Source organism: Lemur catta, chromosome 22 (assembly GCF_020740605.2).
Source record: "Lemur catta isolate mLemCat1 chromosome 22, mLemCat1.pri, whole genome shotgun sequence".
Taxonomy (NCBI): domain Eukaryota; kingdom Metazoa; phylum Chordata; class Mammalia; order Primates; family Lemuridae; genus Lemur; species Lemur catta.
In genome coordinates, this window is record NC_059149.1 from 30,326,262 (window position 1) to 30,346,144 (window position 19,883).

Below are 19,883 nucleotides of genomic sequence, written 5' to 3' on the forward strand. Positions count from 1 at the left end.
CATTTGTTTCCCCTGCCCTTCCCCGTCAGAAATAGAAGAAAGCAAACTTTAAACATGACAACTTGTAGTTTGATATATAACTCTAAAAAACAAAATATTATGAGTTAAATCCAACTTGATAGACCAAATTAAACATTCTGCAAAGGAAACAATTTGATGTTCTTCAATAGTAATTTATAAATTCATTGATTTGGGTGGGGGATTGGAAAATTAAGAAGGATTATGACGTGTTAGTTGTTTTGGATATCACCTCTCAGTTTACGTCAGGGTGTCCCCAAGAGGATGTCAGAAGGTGGACACAAGCCACCCTCGTTTGCAAGGCTCTCTGTTGTAGCACTTCAAATGGAAACACACAGGCCAGATAGGTGACACTGAGTTTCCGTCATTCAACTCAGCCTCCCGCAGACACCAAGAGTATCCTGCTAGGAACACACGGGTTTGACACGCAGGTGGATGAGGTATCCGTATTTTGTACATTTAAAAAATCTGGAGAAATAAAGGAAATTTTGCTTCAATTTGACATTTTTTCAGACTTACTCAAAAAAATAAATGTTTTTGAAAATGATAATTTGTCTTTTTACTTGTAGGTAAAGGAGTGAGAGAAGTTAATGAAACAGTTACTAAAACTCCAGGTTTGTATACCAGAACAGTTATAGATTTCGATCAAATAAAGTGACTTGTTCTCTACCATACTTTGTACAGTGAAACGACCTTTAGCATTTAAATTTCTGAATCGATTAGTCCATGACGACGTTAATGTTTCAATTATTTAAAACACCAAGCCTACGTAGATTTCTGTTTCTTTCACGACGGTGGTTTGTTAGTGAAATAACACTGCTTCACTTGCAGAGAAAACCTTCGTTGTTACCACGCAGTCTCATGAAAAGGCCCCTCAGGCATTTTGTAGGCAGAAGTGGACACACAAAATTGATGGTGCCGTGTGGTATAATGGAGAGCCTTATAAAGAGGGTTGCAGTTCTTTCCTCCAAGTGAAGAAGCTCTTGTAAATGAGGCCTTTTGACAGCTTCACTTGCTAATTTGAATAGTTCCAAGGTAGAGCCCCATTTTTTTTCACATATCTCCATAATCCAGGCATCCTCCGCCCTCTAAAACGTGAAGCACAGTTTCTTTTTGTTGTTGTCGTGTGTGGTGCCTTGCTAAATGCATTACGCAGCAAACTGGAAAGATGCAGTCCCACCCTCTGAGCAAAGTTTCTGTCACTTGAAATCATCTGACATATTCTATCTGTGTCACAAATTTAGATACCATTTAAATAACAAAACTTGTCCTCAAATCATATTCATTTAAGTCAAATTGGGTGTTTTTTGTTGTTGTTTTATCAGAAACAGAAAACCTTTGTAAATATATAAGGTCACTAGACTAGTATTTTCTTTATTCAGGTGTTAACAGTAATTTCTTGGGCATAAAGCTCAATTTTAGAACCAAATGTGCAAAGAGCATTTGCAGGGCTGTGAAGTCAGAATTCCATGTTATGCGTTTAATCCTTAGACTAGACAAAATATACCAACATGATTAAAAGAATTTCTCCAATTTGCACCATGAAGAATAAAACATACCTTTAGTAAAATCTTTCTGGACTATTTTATTTAAATATTAGTTAGAAATCAAGTACAGAAGTCAGTACTCGGCAACACTTTCTTCAAGGGAAGGAAACAATCTCTTTTTGTTATCGTTGTTGTGTATTTGTTCTGTTTTTTATTTGCTTTTTTGTATTTAAGATATTGAAATATATACATTCTCTTTTAGTAGGTGCAAATGTTATCATTAGTATACCTTTTTCTCACTTTCTCTGAAGGGAAATGCTAATCAAATCAGTTCTTTAGCAAGGTGGTTCTTGCATTGTATTTGGTTCTTGCATTGTATTTGGTTCTTGCATTGTATTTGGTTCTTGCATTGTATTTGGTTCTTGCATTGTGCTGAACACTTAGCATAACAAGTGAAATGATGAGGACCCCAAAAGACAAATTCTACCACATGACTGATGGTCACATTTTGATACACAGAAGCCACTTCTAAGATATTGATTGTACCCTGTCCTACCCAGGCAGGAAACTTAAGTGAATGGCATGAACATCTTCAGATGAGTCTATATGTTCTAATTAGGGAAAGCAATCTTGATGTTATTTTAAAGACTATTAATGTCAGTCAAGGAAGATAAAGTCATTTGGGGGGTGTCAGTTACAACAGGGCCTCTGTAACGCTGCTGATGGATAAGTGGAAATGTTTAATGTCAGTTATTTATAAGCAAATGGTAGATGCTTGACATATCAGTTTTAAATTACTTTTTTATTGTTGTTAGGAAGGGACATCTATTCAGAACCGTAGGAGGCTGCTACATCCTGTTCTTCTTTAACTCTTCCGTTGCCAGGCTGAGCTTCGTAGGCTCAGCCTGCTTAGGAAGACAAGACAGCGGCCAGCTGGGCTGAAAAGGGAGTCACGAACACAGGCACCACAGACTTTTGTCTTCATCATGTGTGACTATAAGTGGATTTGCTAAAAAAATACATTTAGGGATAAATGAACCTTTATTTCTACCTAGAAACTCAAACAGTGTGTTTGGACCAAGTCTACTTACAGTGGATCTTGTCTCATTAAATAATTTAGGCACATCATAGGGCAAAAAAGCAACAATAAACTCAGTGGACTCATGGATGTAGATTTATACAATGGAACACTATTCGTTTTTCTTAATAGTGTGAAAATGGCAGGATTTTATACACATTTAACAGAAATGTGAAAAGTAAGTTTATTTTTTTCATAAGCAGTGAAAACAAGAGAAAAATATTTCAATAATTCTTGCAAGGTTTCACGTCCCAGATGAATTTTATGTTTTAAAAAGACTTAAAAGTCATAACTATAAAAGAGATATTTGAGATGATGGAACCCACCTTTCTCAGCAATATTGGGCTATTGTGTATGAGGAGGTTAAAGTGGAAGAGCAGAGTGCGAGTGAGAGAAAGGTCGGCTCCACTGACAGGATAAAACCCCCAGAAACGAAACGCCATCGTCTTGGTAAGCTGGTTGTGTCCAGCCAGAGTGGCTCTCGGAAACGCAAGTGCTTTGAGGGCAGGGGATTCCCGACAGACGGTGCGTGTCACCTGTGCTGAGCCTTTGAAGTCTTTGCAAGAGTAGACTCGGACATTAGTGAAATGTCAGTAGCGACTTCATGGGTACGTTTAGCACATTTGTTACCAAGCACAATACAAACCAACCTACCATCAGCAGTGCCAGTTCCCCACGCCCGCCCGGCCTGGGCACGGCTGTTATGCTTTGGCCCCTAAAACACTTCCCAGCAAGGAAACAGGTGTCGGCCTGCACACCACGGCAGGGCCCTCCCGGTCTCTTTGGACGTGTGCACCTGCTAGGAGAGGGCAAGGCGCTGGGTTATCTTTGCCTTCATCGTCGTCACCGTCTGTGGCCTCTCCCCGAACGACACCGTGGCTTCTGTGTGTAAAAGTGCCTGGACTCGCTGTCTGTGTGTGCTAACACTCGGGTCTCCCTGTCCCTGCAGTCCCCTCGGATGTGTTTTTCGTCCACTCGGTGTGGAAGGGATATTACGAATATCTGGGGAAGAGGCAGCCTGCCACGCTCACTGTGGACTGGTTCAACGCCACCAGCAGCAAGGTGAACGCCACCTTCACCGAAGCCTCGCCCGTGGAGCTGAAGCTGACAGGTGGGCCTGGGGTTCGCCCGTGCTGGGCGGGGGCAGGCTGGGCTGTGATCGTAGCAAAAGGGGGCGATCCCACGTTTCTTAAGTACATGTTAAGGTCGTGTGCGCTTTGCACATACGACGTCTTACTGGGGCTGCTTCGTAACCGCGGCAGGTGGGTGTCATCTTCTCATTTTAAAGATGACAAAGCCAGGACAGAAAAGATGGTGCACAAAACGTGTTAAGTCAAGGATCTGAGATGCACATGCCGATGTGCTCACCTCCAAACGTCATTCTTTTGGTGGCCTTTTTCCTAATTCATGTTCCTCATGAGTTACTTTTTTTTTTTTTGTACAATTAATACAATGACAGCTCTGATTTATATGGCAGACACTATTTTAAGCACTTTACGTATATTATTTTAATCGTTCTTACATTATCCCTATGATGTACGTACTCTTATTATATACATTGTGTTGACTGATTTTGATAGAAAGGGAGATACGTCGACCCAGGAAAATCACGGAGCTTTCCTGAGGTTCCGTGGTAAGTAGCTGGCAGAGGCAGGGTTTGAACTCGGCAGTCAGAATCCTGAGCCCACGCTCCTGAGAAGCACAGTGTCACCCTCATGCTGCATCCAGCGTAATTAAGAACAGAATTACTTTGCTACTTATGACCACGTATTGTTGTGAGTAGACTGACTCTTAAGGGCTTGAGATTCTCCCTCAGTTATCCACGAGTAGCAGCTCTGGTTCTGAACACCAAGAAGCCCCCACGTGCCCCCCTGTCTCACTAATGAACAGACAGCCCAGTGACTGACCTTTAGGGAGTGTGGGAGCAGGTCAAGGCCCCCGACCCCTGCCCGTTCCTCCTTCCAGCTTCCTTGGACGTGAACACGTCTAAAAATGGTGCATGTGCCCTGGCTTAGGAAAGGCACGATCACTCCTACTCACAGGTGTTTCACAGGTGTGTGTTTTTGGACTCGTGGTCTCAGGCCTGAGTATTTCCTTACACCGTGCACCTGTGAATGTACAAACGACTTAGACCAGCTACTTAAGTCATATGTCAAAATTAACTAAGAAACTTTTAAAATATGTGAACTCCTTAATCTTACTCAAGAGAATTAGATAATATTTCTCTTCATGGAGTCGGGGGGCTTGATGGGTGTCACTCAGATTAGAAGCAGCTGTATGGGGAGTTATGGTTTTGGTCTCTTTTTTCTACATACTCCTGTCCTCAAAAGTGAATAAAATGTGGATTAAAAAATTCTGGATATTTAATTAGCAGAATTGAATACATATTGCTTTTATTCTTTCTGTGGTATAAAAATGTTGAATTTAGTGAAATGCATTATAGCCGTTCAACATCAACAAAGATTTGATAAGAAGTGATTTTTCAGGGAAAAAAAAAAGGAGGTGCTGAGGCTGAAGTTTACAAATATAAATGAAATTTCTGTGTGAGTTTCCCTCTGTCTGCAATGTGGTTGTCTCATGGATCAAATGGCTGAATCATTAACCCTGTGGATTCCTGCAAGGCAGGGCTGACCGGCTGGTCTGTTCGCAGGCGTTTACAAGAAGGAGGAGGCCCACCTACTCCTGAAAGCCTTCCAGAGTAAAGGCCCGGTAGACATCTTCGTGAGCAAGTTTGAGAACGACGACTGGGGTCTGGATGGTTACGTAAGTACCCTGTGGGGTCTGTGACGGGCTTCCTAGTCACCTCCGTCCGCGCGGAGGGCAGGCCGGGCACCAGGACCTCTGAGCGCAGCAGTGCTGTGTCTGCCTGGAGCGCTCAGCTGTCCCTCTGGCCAGCAGGGCCGTTCTGCCCCTTCATGTCACAAGGGGAGGAACCAGGGCTCTGAAATGAGAGACAAGGGGGCCAGCTGTCACTGTTACAGTTGAGAAGAAAACAAGACCCCAAATCCAGGTTCTGCGCTATAAACACCACGTTGCATCCTAAGAGCGGTGCAACCCCGAATCCTCCAAGAGCACATATTCCCCTGAAAATCCTTCTTTGCAAGTTACCCACTCGTTTGAGTTCTAATTTGCTATCTGACTTCAGGGTGTACAGCCTCACCTGACAGACACAGGCCAACAACGTGCAGAAAGTGATTTTCATGTAATACAGGTCATTTACCAACTCACATGTCTGTCCCCTCAGGACGGTTGGTGAACATATGGAAATGTCGTAAGATGTACTGCCATTTCAGAGGTCAGAATGAGAGAGTAAGCATTTATATAAGTTAGTTGAGGATTTATATAAGTCTGGATGGATTTCTGATTTTTAACTATAAATGCGTCACTAAAGAGAGCACAAAAATAAACTATTTAACCTGTAGCATCTGCATCCGAGACAGTGCAGTCATATTATGATAAAAGAAGATACCACTGTTAATTCCTGTTTGTTCTTTTTTCTTTCTCTCCTTCCTTTGCTATGTATCAGGTGTCATCTGGACTTGAAAGGGGAGGATTTACTTTTCAAGGGGACATACATGGAAAAGACTTTGGAAAATTCAAGCTAGAAAGGCAAGGTGAGTCTCACCTGAGATGTTTGTAAAGCGAGTGACCGTGTGGCCTTCCAGTGACCAGGCTGAGAGGGAGGGGACAGGGCGAGGCTCCAGGAGAAACACAGACAAACATCAGGATTGGAAGAGTCTCAGGAACAGCGAAACAGGCAAACACAGAGCTGGAACTAACGCGATCACTGTAATTTCGATGACAGATACTCTGCTGAGTCTGGCCCCAAGACGGGAGAAAGCAGCAAACAGCACTGATCTTTGTGGACAAAAACGTACAAACGCTTTCAGTCCATTTTTATGAAAATGCAAATATCTGTGACTAAAACCAAAAGTCAGGACCTATAGCGACCCTTTTGCCTTTCTTACGTTTCCAATGTGAGGGTCCTTCCAGTACTGTTGCGTGTTACTAGGACATAGTTTTTCCTATCTTGGTGATAAAAGTGGACATTAAAGTCTCTGGGAAAGACTGTCAGCTGGTTCCCTGTGGAACTGCAACTCCTGCTTGTGGAGATTATAAACTTATCCATTTATAAAATTTATCATCCTCATGTCTTTGCTTAAGCCTAGTACAACCACCGCAAACTGAGTATTCCTCTCACCTTCCAGATCCCTCGAGCTCGGACCAGGACCCCTCCAGTCAGTACCACGGCACCAGCAGCGGCTCCGTGGCGGCGGCCATTCTGGTTCCCTTCTTTGCTCTCATTTTATCAGGGTTCGCGTTTTACCTCTACAAACACAGGTACTGTCAACGTGGTGCGCGTGTGAAGTGTGGGTTTGAGCAGCGTGCGTGCACTCGCGCTCCCGTGCATGTATGTTTCATGTTGCTACATGCTATCATCTCTCACGTTAAGAATGCACACGTGTCAAGGTTTCTGTTGTGTTTTGAGGGTTTGTTTGTTTTGTTTTTTGTCCCACTTTTTCATCAGGACAGATGAGAGTGATAAGAGAATAAACGACTTGGTTGAGAGATAACATGCTCTGTTTCCTGTTCAGTTGGAAGATGAAGTAAAGCAGTCTGTTCCCACTTTAGGCTTCTTGGCAGCCACCAGAACACTGGGACGGTCTTTCTGCCTCCCAGGAAAAAGGGCGAACACCGTGTTCTCCGTGGCTGCTTCCAACCCCACGCATTTGTGATCGATACATTTTTATCGATTCCTTCCTTCAACAAACAAAAATTTAGCGCTCTCTTTATATATTAAGAATTGTTAGATGTTCCACTCCTGAAAAAGTATTCTGAATGTCTACTAATTTGCAAAACCATACTAAAAGGAAAATGTCAAAACCCAGGGAAAAGCCACTTTAATGCAATAGAACCTTTCATAGGGGTTTATATAAATGCCAAAAAGAAATGATTTTGGAGGAATTATAAATGTCTCATATGTTTCATCTCTATATGGATAATATGTTACCTGGAGGAAGTTGACGATGCCAAACTACTCTAAAACATTATTTGAAATAGTAGCATTATCTGCAAGTAATAAGAAAAAAAATTATAATCCTCTACAGTAAGGTTAAAGTATGTTAAATGAGCCAAATGTTTATTTATATAACATAGATATTTCCACTTAATCCTGGTTAAAACAAAAAACTTGTGTGAGAAAGTTATTTTTTTAAATAATTCATGGAATATCTTCTTTAAATGTGTGCTGTCTTGTGTTTGTTTTTGAAATACAAAGTAGCAAGAATGTTGCTTCAAAGTTGTATAGCTTCAGCTGCTGGCCTGCATGTCTTCCCTTTCCGGAGGCTGAGGCAGGTGGATCGCTTGAGCTCAGGAGTTCGAGACCAGCCTGAGCAAGAACAAGACCCCGTCTCTACTAAAAATAGAAAAATTATCTGGCCAACTAATATATATATATATATATATATATATATATATATATATATATATATATATATATATATATATATATAAATTAGCCGGGTATGGTGGCGCATGCCTGTAGTCCCAGCTACTCGGGAGGCTGAGGTAGGAGGATCGTTTAAGCCCAGGAGTTTGAGGTTGCTGTGAGCTAGGCTGACACCACGGCACTCACTCTAGCCCGGGCAACACAGCAAGACTCTGTCTCAAAAATATATATATATATATATAAGCCAGTGAAAGGAATTTCAGACGGTACTTACAAAACTGAAGATTGACATATCTGTATTTTTTTTAATTTGGAAAAAATTTAAAAATGCCATAATTAGAGGTGCTTCTCTTCTTAAAGAGATATAAATTAAAAATATATCTTCTTTCACCAATTTCTCTCGGTAATATAACACCTTCTGGAGACACATACTACAGGAATTTGTAATTCCTACAAATTCATTTGTGCTGTCTTGGCATCCACATTTCCCCCCAGGAAAGGGTCTGGTCCCTTTAAGCTGTCTCCCTTCAGCTCTCGACATTGTCCTGGTCAGCAGGGAGACCCCAGATAGTCCCGTCTTGGCCTCTGTGCCCGGAGCTGGGCAGCATCCCCGCCTGAGAGAGCTGTGCCTCCCAAGACGCAAACCTTCACGGGAATCTCAGATTGTCTTGTCCTTTGCAAAGATACTCCCACGCGATTATATGCATTTTCACATGAATTAAATGTGACTTCTGCTTATATCTGGCATGGGGGGTATATTCAATATACATCCCAGATTTAGTCCTTAAACCCTAGAAGCCTCCGTACGATGTTCGGAAGTCATTACAGCTGCCTGGGTGAGGGTGTCGCCATGGGAACGGGTCTCAGACTGCACAACCAGACGGGCGGGAGATTTCACTTGTTTTTGTACAGATGCGAATCCTCCTCTGGGTGGGGGATCCGGTGTTGTCCTGATTGGGTTCCCTCCCTTCCCAGCGCTGCTCCAAATCCAGCGCTGTCTGGAACGTGGACGCTCTCCCGTGTCCCGGCTCCCCGGGTGGCCATGAGGCCGCGGGGACGTCTGCGTCTCTGGGGTTTTAGTTCCCCACTCCTGTGCCGTGCGAGGGATGCCAGGAGCTTCGCAGAAGCAGGAACCAGGGCAGGTGCCGAGCGCTGCAGCCACCAGGCCACCTCCTCCAGCTTCTGGCCACTCTCCAGGGACCCGTCAGGCCCTGAGCACCCCTCCCCGCCCCACTGGCTTCTCAGCCTCTGCGGAGACACCTTTGCTGATGAGTTGGCTTTGTATTTCTCCTCGTTTCTGCTCATTTCTGAGTCCCTTTCCTGCGGGTGAGCTGGAAGCTGTGTTGCCAGGCAGAGCCGAGGTCCTGACCCCACCGCCTCCTGGTTGGGTCGGCCAGGTTCCCCTCTCCGGGGCGGCTGCATGGGATCCGAGTGGTCGTGCATGTCCCAAGCAAGGAGGGGACAGGGGTGACTCTGGTCCCGGTGACCGAGAGAGCATGTTGGCCAGGTCTTCACGCCACTCACGAGAGAGCGAATGTGTTCGCTGACTTCTGCTGCCGGGCACTTTCCAAATCAGTGACTCAGACCTCGCTGCTGCAGGGACAGCTGCCCCCGGCGCACGCTGGTCCCGAGGCCAGGCCGGCTCCACTCCTCTTTATCTTAGTGAATATTTGGCAACTTAAGAAAACCTAGTAAGCAATGAAAGCAAATATTCATTGACCTCCAGTATCAAATTATGTTATTAAAGTTCTGTCTTTGCCGCCTGGCATGTTTTTTTTATGTAATTTCTTCTGGAAAAAGGAAAATTATAAAAGGAACCAGACCAGATATGTTTAGGTCTTTTAAATCTAAAAACTCTCTGACTCTCTCATCATGGAGTGTGTGTCGGGGTTTTCTTTTAACCCTAAAATGTTAATAATAGTTTAGTCATGGGTCTAGCTTCTTTCCTACAACAGATTCATTTTTCTCTCACCAGAGACAAAAACTCAAAACTAGCTAACGTTTAGTGAATGGTGGGAATGACAGCGAACTGCGAGCCTGTAAGTGTAACTTAGGTCAATCTTAGCAGCCCCAAAGGGCAGATGTCGTGCTTCGCATCCTTGTTTTACAGAGCAGGGGACAGCTCAGCGACCCAGGGCCGCGTGACTTGTCCACGGTTCGAGGGACCCAGCCGAGATCCTTCCCACGCCAGCTCTGAGACCTGCCCGGTTTCCCGGGAGCATCTGAAGGAAGCATAGCTTATTCCTTGATTTGGAAATTGCTTAAATTTTTTTAAACCCTCTTTATAATCCCGACCACCAGTTTAAAACAAACAAGCTCCGAGGCATGTGCGCACGTGCACACCCTCTCCCCGCACGGCTCTCCATGCGGGGGCCCCTCTCGCCCCGACCCGAGCTGCTGTGCACGTTTCATTGAAATCGGGACTCTCACTGTCGGCTTCCTCTCTTCCTCCTAGAACAAGACCCAAAGTTCAGTACAACGGCTACGCCGGCCATGAAAGCAGCAATGGACAAGCTTCCTTTGAAAACCCCATGTACGACACAAACTTAAAACCCACAGAAGCCAAGGCCGTGAGGTTTGACACGACTCTGAACACGGTGTGCACGGTGGTATAGCCCCGGCGCCCCGGCAGGACGGGTTCATAGCCATACCTCCGACGGACAAGCAGTGATTCCTTTGGTGCCATAGACCACTCTCCCTGGGACTCGCCTGGCTGCAGTGCCCCGCCGCCTGCCGGCCTCCGCACAGCGGGGACTTCCACGCGGACGTGCCGGCGTCTTCTGCGGATGGAGCCACACGTGCATCGTCATTCCGCAGGTGGATTCCAGACGCCTGGCCGCATCCGCCCGGGATCCAGACATGCCCGAGGGAGACAGACGGCCGGGTCGGGCCGCCGCGTCACACCCCACGCCTCCGATTGTCACACGTCCGTGTTGCGGGATGCCTTTCAATGCAATCTTCTGGGCACGTGGATACACCCTGCGGGTGTGGTGACAAAATGGTAGCACCACAATATGTGTGTGTGTGTGTTTTGGTTTTTTTTTTAATTAACCCCCATGAACACGAATACTCTGGAAAAAAAAATAAAAAGCTTTCTTGAAGAAGACACCTTTCTGATAGACACACACACACAAGCAAGCGCTTCACCCTGTCCCTGCGACACCCGGCAAGCTGTGAGGACCTCCCAGCTCCGTGTGTCCGTCCCCAGGGACATCTGCAAATTTCCCCGTCAGCTGTTCTATTACAGAATTTTCGATGCACAATTTTTTGCACTAGTGTGTTATGAATGACTAAGATTCTGATTAATCTATTTACACAGGGTTTATACACACGCTCCGTAGTACACAAAGCATCCTTTCATGTCAAGCCAAACATTCCGCCGTCAGCCTAGTGGGAGTGTTAGGAAACATCCACAGATATGACGCAGATCCTAGAAGGAAATACAGCATTGCAGAGATTTATTTTATTATTGCTTCTATTTGCTGAATTCATCGAAGAGGTCCAATGAGAAAAGAAAAAGGCCCTTCTTAATTCTCATGTTTTCTTCCTTTAGTACGGTCGTCATCCACTTGTTGTCTCTGTTATACTACTTATGAGCAGGGGGTCGCATACGTTTCTATTTGCCATGTAAAAATGTGAATAGTAATTTATTTTAGATAGCTCATGGACTTGTGGGGTTTAGCTCACAATGCAGTCTTCCCTTTTGCATTGTTTTTTCTTTTCTTTTACTGTCCCATCACTCTCTGATATTGCATTGAAAGACGGGACACCACAGTGGCACCTTGAGCTCAGTGACAATTGTTCAGGATTAAAAAGCTAAGTGTTCCTTTGGAGGTAAGGGAAAACGCCACACACTCGCCTCTCACGATGATATATCCTATCTATTAGTTTGCCTTTTGTTCCACGCTTTATAGTTCCAGACGGGAAGGGAACGTCGGTGATTTCTCAAGTTCAGAGTTCATGAGAGGTCAATGGCGAGTTACGGTAGAAATAAAATAGGTCAGAATCCCCAACGTGGATAAAATCCAAACACGAAGCAGAAGCTTATGACCATGAGAATGTCGATGTAACAAATTCAAAGTGAAGATCATGTTTATTTTTATTTATACTTGTTTGATAAAAATATTTTTGAAAAGATAATGCTTATTTTATTATTTCACGTGTGAGTACCTGCCCACTCCGCTTGTGGAAAGCACCCCCTCTCTGGCATTCCGGATTGGCGTGGGGACGAGTGTCGGGGTGCTCGCATCGGCCTGGCTTTGTTGTCAGGGACGTGGCCGCACCCAGCTTCACGACGAGCACGTCTGTCTCCCGAGCGTTTGAGTGCAGGACTTCGAAAGTGCGAAAGGAGAAGGGAAACCCTGCCAGGAAGGAGAACAGGGCACGCTTCTGAAAGCCGTGCGTTTTGGTCAGAACGTTCCGTAGATGTGGTCACGGGGCTGTCGCCTTCCCGCTGGAGGGGTGCGTCCTGTCGGGGGCGCCGGCCCCTCCTCGCTCCTCTATCTTGCGAGTTCCCCAGTAGCGGATCCCACGTTCGTGTGCTGAGTCCTCTGCACGTGTCCCCCGGCCACCACGCACAGCATCCTTGCAGACTGGCTTTGCAGGGAGGAACCTCCCGTAGCCGTCACTCGGTAGCGCAGGGGAGGTTGGCAGGAGGCGAGCTCCTGGCACCCACGTGGAGTCAAACCGAGCAAACGTAGAAAGCTCGAGAGCCACCGTGCAAGGGAGAACAGGGTCACTATACATAGTAGGTGTATATATATACATATATATATATTGTACATATCTAAGTTTGAGTCACTCAAACTAGGTGCAAAATGCTGACTTCAGAGTCCGAACCGACGTCTCTGTTCCCACATCCCTGACCTGCTTGCCGGTCAACGACGTTACAAAATCCTGACGCGACAGGACCTCCGTACATACGAGAAATCACATATCAGATTAGACGTCGTTTTCCTTTCTGTGCAAAGTCAAACTGTCCTATGGTTGCCAGTTTGGAGCATGTTATTTAAAAGAAAAAAAAAAAATTCAGTGAAGTTCTCTTGCGAGAATTCTGCCTGGTTTCTCCCGAGGGTGTGTGCCGTGTGCCACCGGGTCCCCCTCGGGGGGTCGGGGATCTCGTTAGGGGCAGTCAGGAGAGGCGCTGGCTGAGTCGGGTCTGGAAGACTCTTCCCCGAAGGCGACCAGACCACGGGCGGGAGGCGACCACACGCTACAAACAGGACACGTGCTTCAAAGCTGTTTAAAACTGCTGCTTGTTCCACACACATCTTGCCTTTTTTCAGGCTAGCTGCAATAATTTTTTTCTTCTGTAAAATATTTTGTAAACAACGACAAAAAAAAAAAAAAGCTATTATAAAAAGGGGGGAAAAAATTAAAGAAGGACGCTGGCATTACGATCAGGAAAACCTGTCATGGCCACCCCTCCCACGGTCCCTCACTCGCTGCTGACACCTCGTAGGTGCAAAAAACCTTTTTTGTACAGAGATATATTTTTTATGAAGAATTTGTAAAATTATTAAATATGCTGTAATTTTTTGATTAATGTAGGTAACTTGTTAAAAAATAAATAAATAGATGTTTTTACCATACAGAACTGTAATTTTCCCAATAATGTACAATGTACCCTGTCTAGCAGATTTTCAGTTCCAATCCTATTACACACGTATTAATATTACAGTGGCCTGTTAAAATGAACAGTTATCTTTTTTGTCAAAAAAAAAAAAATTATAAAGAGAGTGTAAGATAGCCTGTGCAATGCCACCGATCTTTAAAGCAAATCAGAGTTCTAATTAATTAAATATTTAATTTTAGATTTCTATTTCTCGGTGTGAATTTATTTTGGCTTTCATGTGTGCACTTAGGTCTGTGGCAGGGGAGGGAAAGATCCTTCGTTGTGTTTAGAACGACGCCCGGTATCTTCCCAAGACAGTCCCATCACCGCCACGATTAACAAATAGCACATTGGCGAGGAAGCAGGACCCACAGAACGGTAGCGTCGAAGCCGACGGATTTCTTGGTGGTTCGCATGGAGAACCGTGAGAGCTCTTGGTTTCTTCCGAACCCAAACCAGATCTGTGTTTTTGTGATTTCCTTTCAATTTGGGAGACCCTTTTTTTGTGTGTGAATTTTCACAACACTGAAAAACGACATGTAAGAGAATTACAGACATACTGAACGGAGCACTTCAAATATCGCACTCGAAGGAGGCTCAGAAAAGATGTTCTTTCCTTTAAAACCCAGAGCCAGGCCCCTCTCCCTTCACGTCTGGGCTGAGCAAAAACACCGGGTTTTACAAGTCCTCAGTGGGCCATGAAGCCGGATGTCTTGCAGTTAAACAGAATGATACACTAATTTTCCAAGTTACTACAAAATGAAAAAAAAATAATAAAAAAGTATCCCTATTGTGGCTTCAAAGTAACAAAGTTTTGACGTCCAGTTTACAGTTTGGGGCCATTCAGGCCGGCAGCCGGGATTCGTTGCCATTCACCTGCAGACATTACAAATAGTCCTGTAATCCAGCACAGTAGGTTCTACCATTTTCCTATTTTAGACGAAAACAGCAGAAATTCAAAAAAATTAGTTAATTTTCCCGAGGACACACAGATATACAGAGCAGGTATTCAAGGTCAAGTTTCTCTTCTTTCAACATTCTTCTTTCTCATGAAAAAAAAAAAATCACATTATTAAATTTACCAGTGTTCTCTTTTGTTGCAATTACATTTTTTTCTGAATTTCTATCATTCTACCTGTAATTTATTTTTACTTCATTTGGTAAGCGAAGAATTCTAAGGGAAACAAATACTCCATATTACTAATTTTACCATCTCACGGATTTCCTACACAAAATGTGTCCTCAGGAGTTATTTAGTGTGTGAAGTTGGAACTCGAGAGCTCTGCAATTCTCCTGTGGGTCTTTGCCTACACACACTGAGATCGCAGGGCAGCTTTGCTTTTAACTCGCCTTTCTACTGACACACCCTGAAACTTGACTGGGGGTTAAACTTTCACCCCACAAACCTGCCTCCTATGTCTGGGATACTTAGCACGTGGCAGAGCATGGCCAAGCTTGAACAGTATTTATTTGGAACATCTACGAGGTGAGATAATTTATTCAGTGATTCTAAAATCTTTGTAAAGGTAATTTACAGTTACATGGTAGGATATATTTTAAGATATTAGAAAAATACATGACAACCAAAAGATTTTTGCCATAGTTTAATGATTGCATTAGTATATGGAACATTATTTACTATGCAATCTTGTGCGGTGATAGTTTCTATTCGCCTCTCATATCCGTTCTTTCCTTCTTTGTTTGTTAGCTACCTAGAATAAATATCACACTAGAGCTGAGTCTGGCTGGCAAACTAAGCTGTGAACAGTACCCTGTAAGCAGTTTTCTTAAACAGTGGAAAATTACCCTTCAGCTCTTCATTTTTCCTCCGGGCTAGAATATGGATGTGAATGTGAATGCTGGAGCATGAGCATCCATAATGGGCCATGAAGTGGATGGTAGAACAACAAGCCGGAAGCAGTCTGGCTCTTGAGGATCATGAAGTCACCAGACCAGCCCTGGACTGTCAACCTCTGGACTTCATTTACATGAGTGAGTAACAAACTTCTAGTTTGCTTTAACTGCTGTTATTTCAAGTCCATCACAAACAAAACCACCTCATACTGACTGTGTTATCTAGAGACATGCTTAGTCCAATATGGTAGGCAGTAACCACATGTGGTCATTAAATACGCACATAAAATACGACCAGCTTGCGCAGAGAGGTGCTGTGAGTACAATATGCATGTAAGATTCAGAAGACATAGTATGCAAAAAAGAATATGAAATATATCATTAATGATTTTAAATCCATTGCATATTGAAATAATAATATTTGTATACATTGAATTAAATGAAATGTTTTTAAAAGTAATTTTACTCCTGCTTTTCAATTAGTTTTAAAATGTGGCTACTAGGAAAATTATGATTTTGCTCTTGCCTCACATTTGTGGCTCATGTTATATTTCTGTTGGACGGTGCTGAGCTATATCCTTGCAACCCCTGAGCAATTGGTTTCCTGGGCTGTTTATAACACAGTGAACATTCATTCTTCTTCTCAAACACCTTCCCTGTGAGGCATTTCTTGGCTCACCCAAGCAGAATTGACCACTTACCAAGTTGTATCATAATTGAATTGAATATTTACCTGTCTTGTAACCCTTAGAAATGTCAACAAATACTTGCATGATAGGAACTTGCTGCCTCCCCTGCCAAAATTTGTTATTTTCATTGTTTTGTCATTGTTTACACTTAATTTTGTTGGTGGGGAGAGAACTGCTGGCCTCTTCGTTCCACCGCAGCGGGGGATCCTGCCTCGTCTGTTTGATTATTGCAGATGAGTTTTCGATTGATTTTATTAAATTCTTAAGAAAATTTCTAATCAGAGTTAAACAGAATGAAATCAAACCTGCTGCTTAATTCAAGAAGATGTAGCTTCTATTTAAAACACACAGCATATGCGTCGTTAGATTCTAAGCGTGTTCCAAAGCAGGGAGACTCCGTGGTCCTACTGGGATCTTCGGGGCAACTAAAGAAGGGGGACAGCGGCGGGCAGCCGAGGGACACGTGTGGGCATTAAGCGCTGTGTGCACAGGGAGGAGGCAGGAACACGGACTGGTTTCTGTCTCTTGGAGGTCTAAACTCTTTACACAGCCTTGGACAGACAAGTTAATTAATTGATTTAAAAGAAATGAGCCTGGCAGGATGCAATCCTCCTAATTGATTTGTGTTCCACAATTTCCCTCAATATTCCGATGCAGTTGTCTGCAGAGCTGGCTCTGAGTAAAGTCAGGATTCCGGCATCGGTTGAGCAGCTGGGAGTCTGGGGGGACGATGAAGGGGTTGGGTATTTGGAAAAGGACGCAGAGTTTGAATTGGGGATGGGGGATGGGGACATGGCCGCGGGAGCTGGTGGCATTTTTCTGGCATCCGAGAGAGGCCAGGCTGAGTAGGGGTGGATCGAGGGTGAGCTGGTTTCCTCCGCAGCTCCGACATTTCCCTGCGTGTCTCTCTGGACTCTGATTTGTTGGGTGCCAGGAAGTAGCCTTTCTCTGTGGGTCAGTCCAGGCTTGACGGCCCGATGGATGTGTAGGAGATCCGCTCGTCCACAGAAAATGACAAAAGAAGGGAAGACGCAGTTTCAAAGGGAGAGTCTCACTGTGTGGCCAGATCCGCACGGAGCGATTGTCTCCTCGTTGATACGCTAACAAACAGATAAAAATGCAAAGAAGAAAAATAAAGAAAATAGTAACAAAAAACCCTAGTTCCTCAAATGGCTCAAGTATTTGCCAACCCCTGCATCGTGAGCAGAGCATGAGAGAGCAGGTTCGTGCAGAGAGATTGCCAAGGTGTCCGGTCTGGTGGGCTGAGGTGAGGAGTCGCCGTCCGGTCCCTTCCACGTGGAACTGCACCGTCTGTCCAGCGTCACTGCGCCCAGCCCTGACAAGTGGGCTTTGCATGGTCAGCTCCCCAAATTCACAATGAGCCCACCAGCCACCAGTGCATTTTAACCATCGCAAAAGGCACTAATGAGATGAGCAATGGTGAATTTCTCCACAGCCAGCCCAGCTGCCAGGGCTGTGGCAAAAGCCTTGGCAAATGCCAGCGTTTCTGGGATCCGGGCCAGCAGAGAACAGCAAGGTAAACACTCAGAAATCTTCGGCTTGAGTTCTCCGGGTACCCAAATCGTAAGGGACTTCTCCTAGGACGTCACCTTCAATTTCTGCTGCTCGACCTGACTCCATGGCGCCCTCCCCAATAGAACAGAGCTTGATGTGGTCCCTCCCGGAGAACAAAAAGCCCCCAGGACCTTCCCACCAGATCCCTTGTGACATAAGATCTGTCTGGAGGGACCCAGACACTGTGCGAATTTATAAAGGCGATTTTAAGGAATTTCAGGGCACTGTCGATTCGATTCAGGATTAGAGGAGACGAACTTCTGGGACATTCTGAATGGACCAAATGATTCCTCTTTATTGGAGGGAATATTTGCAATTACCGTGTCACAATGTCATTACAAGTTGGGCACAGAGAACCCAGGAAACTCCCTGTAACACACTTACCTCCCTGTATGTGTGCGTTGAACTTGATTGATTGCAATCCTGGAAAGGAAGGAGCCCACGTTTGAATCGATAGTGTGTGCAGTGCACGACACTGACAAATGGACCTGCCAGACCCGAGCCGGCGGAGTTTCCCTCCCAGAAATATATTGTGAATATAAAACAGTCCTGGGTTTCGAGGGGAAAGAATTTAATCAGCAGTATAATGGCAGAGTTGGTAGAATCTGTCTTAGTGGTTCCCCTTTAGAACTCCAGATTACAAAATGGAATGAACTATGAACCCCACAAAACAAAACGGGCTCCTGCCTGCTTTGCAGCTGCACCACACCCGGCATATCTGCAGGATGCTGTCATTCGTCGGACACACCTGTTCTTCCCAATATCGTCACATTTCAAAGCCACAACCGTTTGGCTTCTCTTGGAAGAACTAGCAGCTTCCTTTTATTTCCCTACAATGAAAATGTTTAAACCCCTCAGCATATTATTATAATGCCTGAGGAGTGATTTAAGTGGATGCCCGAGATCCAGCTTGAATGTTGGATGGAACATCACACAACAGTGATACGTCTGTGCCATGGTGACAGTTGGGAATCCGTCTCACCTGATGTCCCCTACTCTCCTGTGGGTTCACTTTCCTTTAAGACACAGGAAAACATATACAAGCCCTTTCCAGGGGCTGACCTTTCTAGGCGTGTAGTTTTCTCCAACAACAAGGTCAGGCGAAGAGGCACTTGGTTAAGTTTGGTTATTGGGCAGAGCATAAATCATACGTAGTTTTTCTTTCAAAATGTTTACAGGGGTGCAAACGTTTAGGTTATATCTATTGCATTTGCACCACCCAAATCAGAGCTACAAGCGTGCCCATCCCCCAGATGGTGCACACCGCACCCTTAGGTGTGAATATACCATCCCCTCCTCCCCTCACACCTGCCCGACACCCGGTGAATTTTACTACGATATGTGCATGTAAGTGTTGATCAGTTAGTGACAGTTGGATGTCGGGTACATGTGGTGATTATTTTTCCTTTCTTGGGATACTTCACTTAGTAGAATGGGCTGCAGCTCTACCCAGGATAATACAAGAGGTGCTAGATCACCACTGTTTTTTATGGCTGAGTAGCACTCCATGGTGTACACAGACCACATTTTATTAATCCACTCATGTATTGAAGGGCACTTGGATTGTTTCCACATCTTTGCAATTGTGAATTGTGCTGCTATAAACATTCGAGTACAGACGTCTTTTTTATAATGTCTTTTTTTCCTTCGGCTTTTCAACGGTTTCTTCCCTTGGTGTGAATTCCTTACCCTTCGAGACTCGATTCACCTCGGCATGTCCTATCTTACAGAACGTCTTTTCCAGGACTCAGAACTGGTGTAAAAACCCGTCCCCGTGTGAACCGAGTGCATTTGACATTCCCGTTGTAACGTGCCTGCCTGGTGAGAAAGCTGTGCCCACCCCAAGTTTCTTCTGCCAACCGAAGGCTGAAGGTTCCAGATTTCTACGTAAACTGAGCTACCTGTGCAAATGCCCCCAGGGATGGTCTCTGAGTATGAAGTAGGGAAGACACGAACAGGTTGTTATGGAAAATAGGATGCCCTATAAGAAAGCTTATAATGGAGAAGAATAAGAAGAGGTTTGAGGTCTGTGTTCTAGAAGCTGTTTTGCAGCATCCTCATCGTCTTCATCATCCTCACCGCCGGCATTCGTCATCGGCCTGCCCTGCGGCCCGGAAGG

General features: G+C 44.6%; 1 protein-coding gene across 1 annotated transcript in view; it reads left to right on the forward strand.

The window, feature by feature from the left end:
* The window catches only part of CSMD1 (CUB and Sushi multiple domains 1), a 1,229,803-nt gene extending 1,219,022 nt beyond the window's left edge, over positions 1-10,781 (forward strand). Inside the window, exons 65-70 of the mRNA XM_045535313.1 lie at positions 588-632; positions 3,533-3,694; positions 5,234-5,346; positions 6,110-6,197; positions 6,792-6,924; positions 10,488-10,781. Of these exons, the coding sequence (XP_045391269.1) occupies positions 588-632; positions 3,533-3,694; positions 5,234-5,346; positions 6,110-6,197; positions 6,792-6,924; positions 10,488-10,647 (701 nt within the window). The 3' untranslated portion in view covers positions 10,648-10,781. The remainder of the gene's footprint in view (positions 1-587; positions 633-3,532; positions 3,695-5,233; positions 5,347-6,109; positions 6,198-6,791; positions 6,925-10,487) is intronic.
* Positions 10,782-19,883: the final 9,102 nt, after the last annotated feature.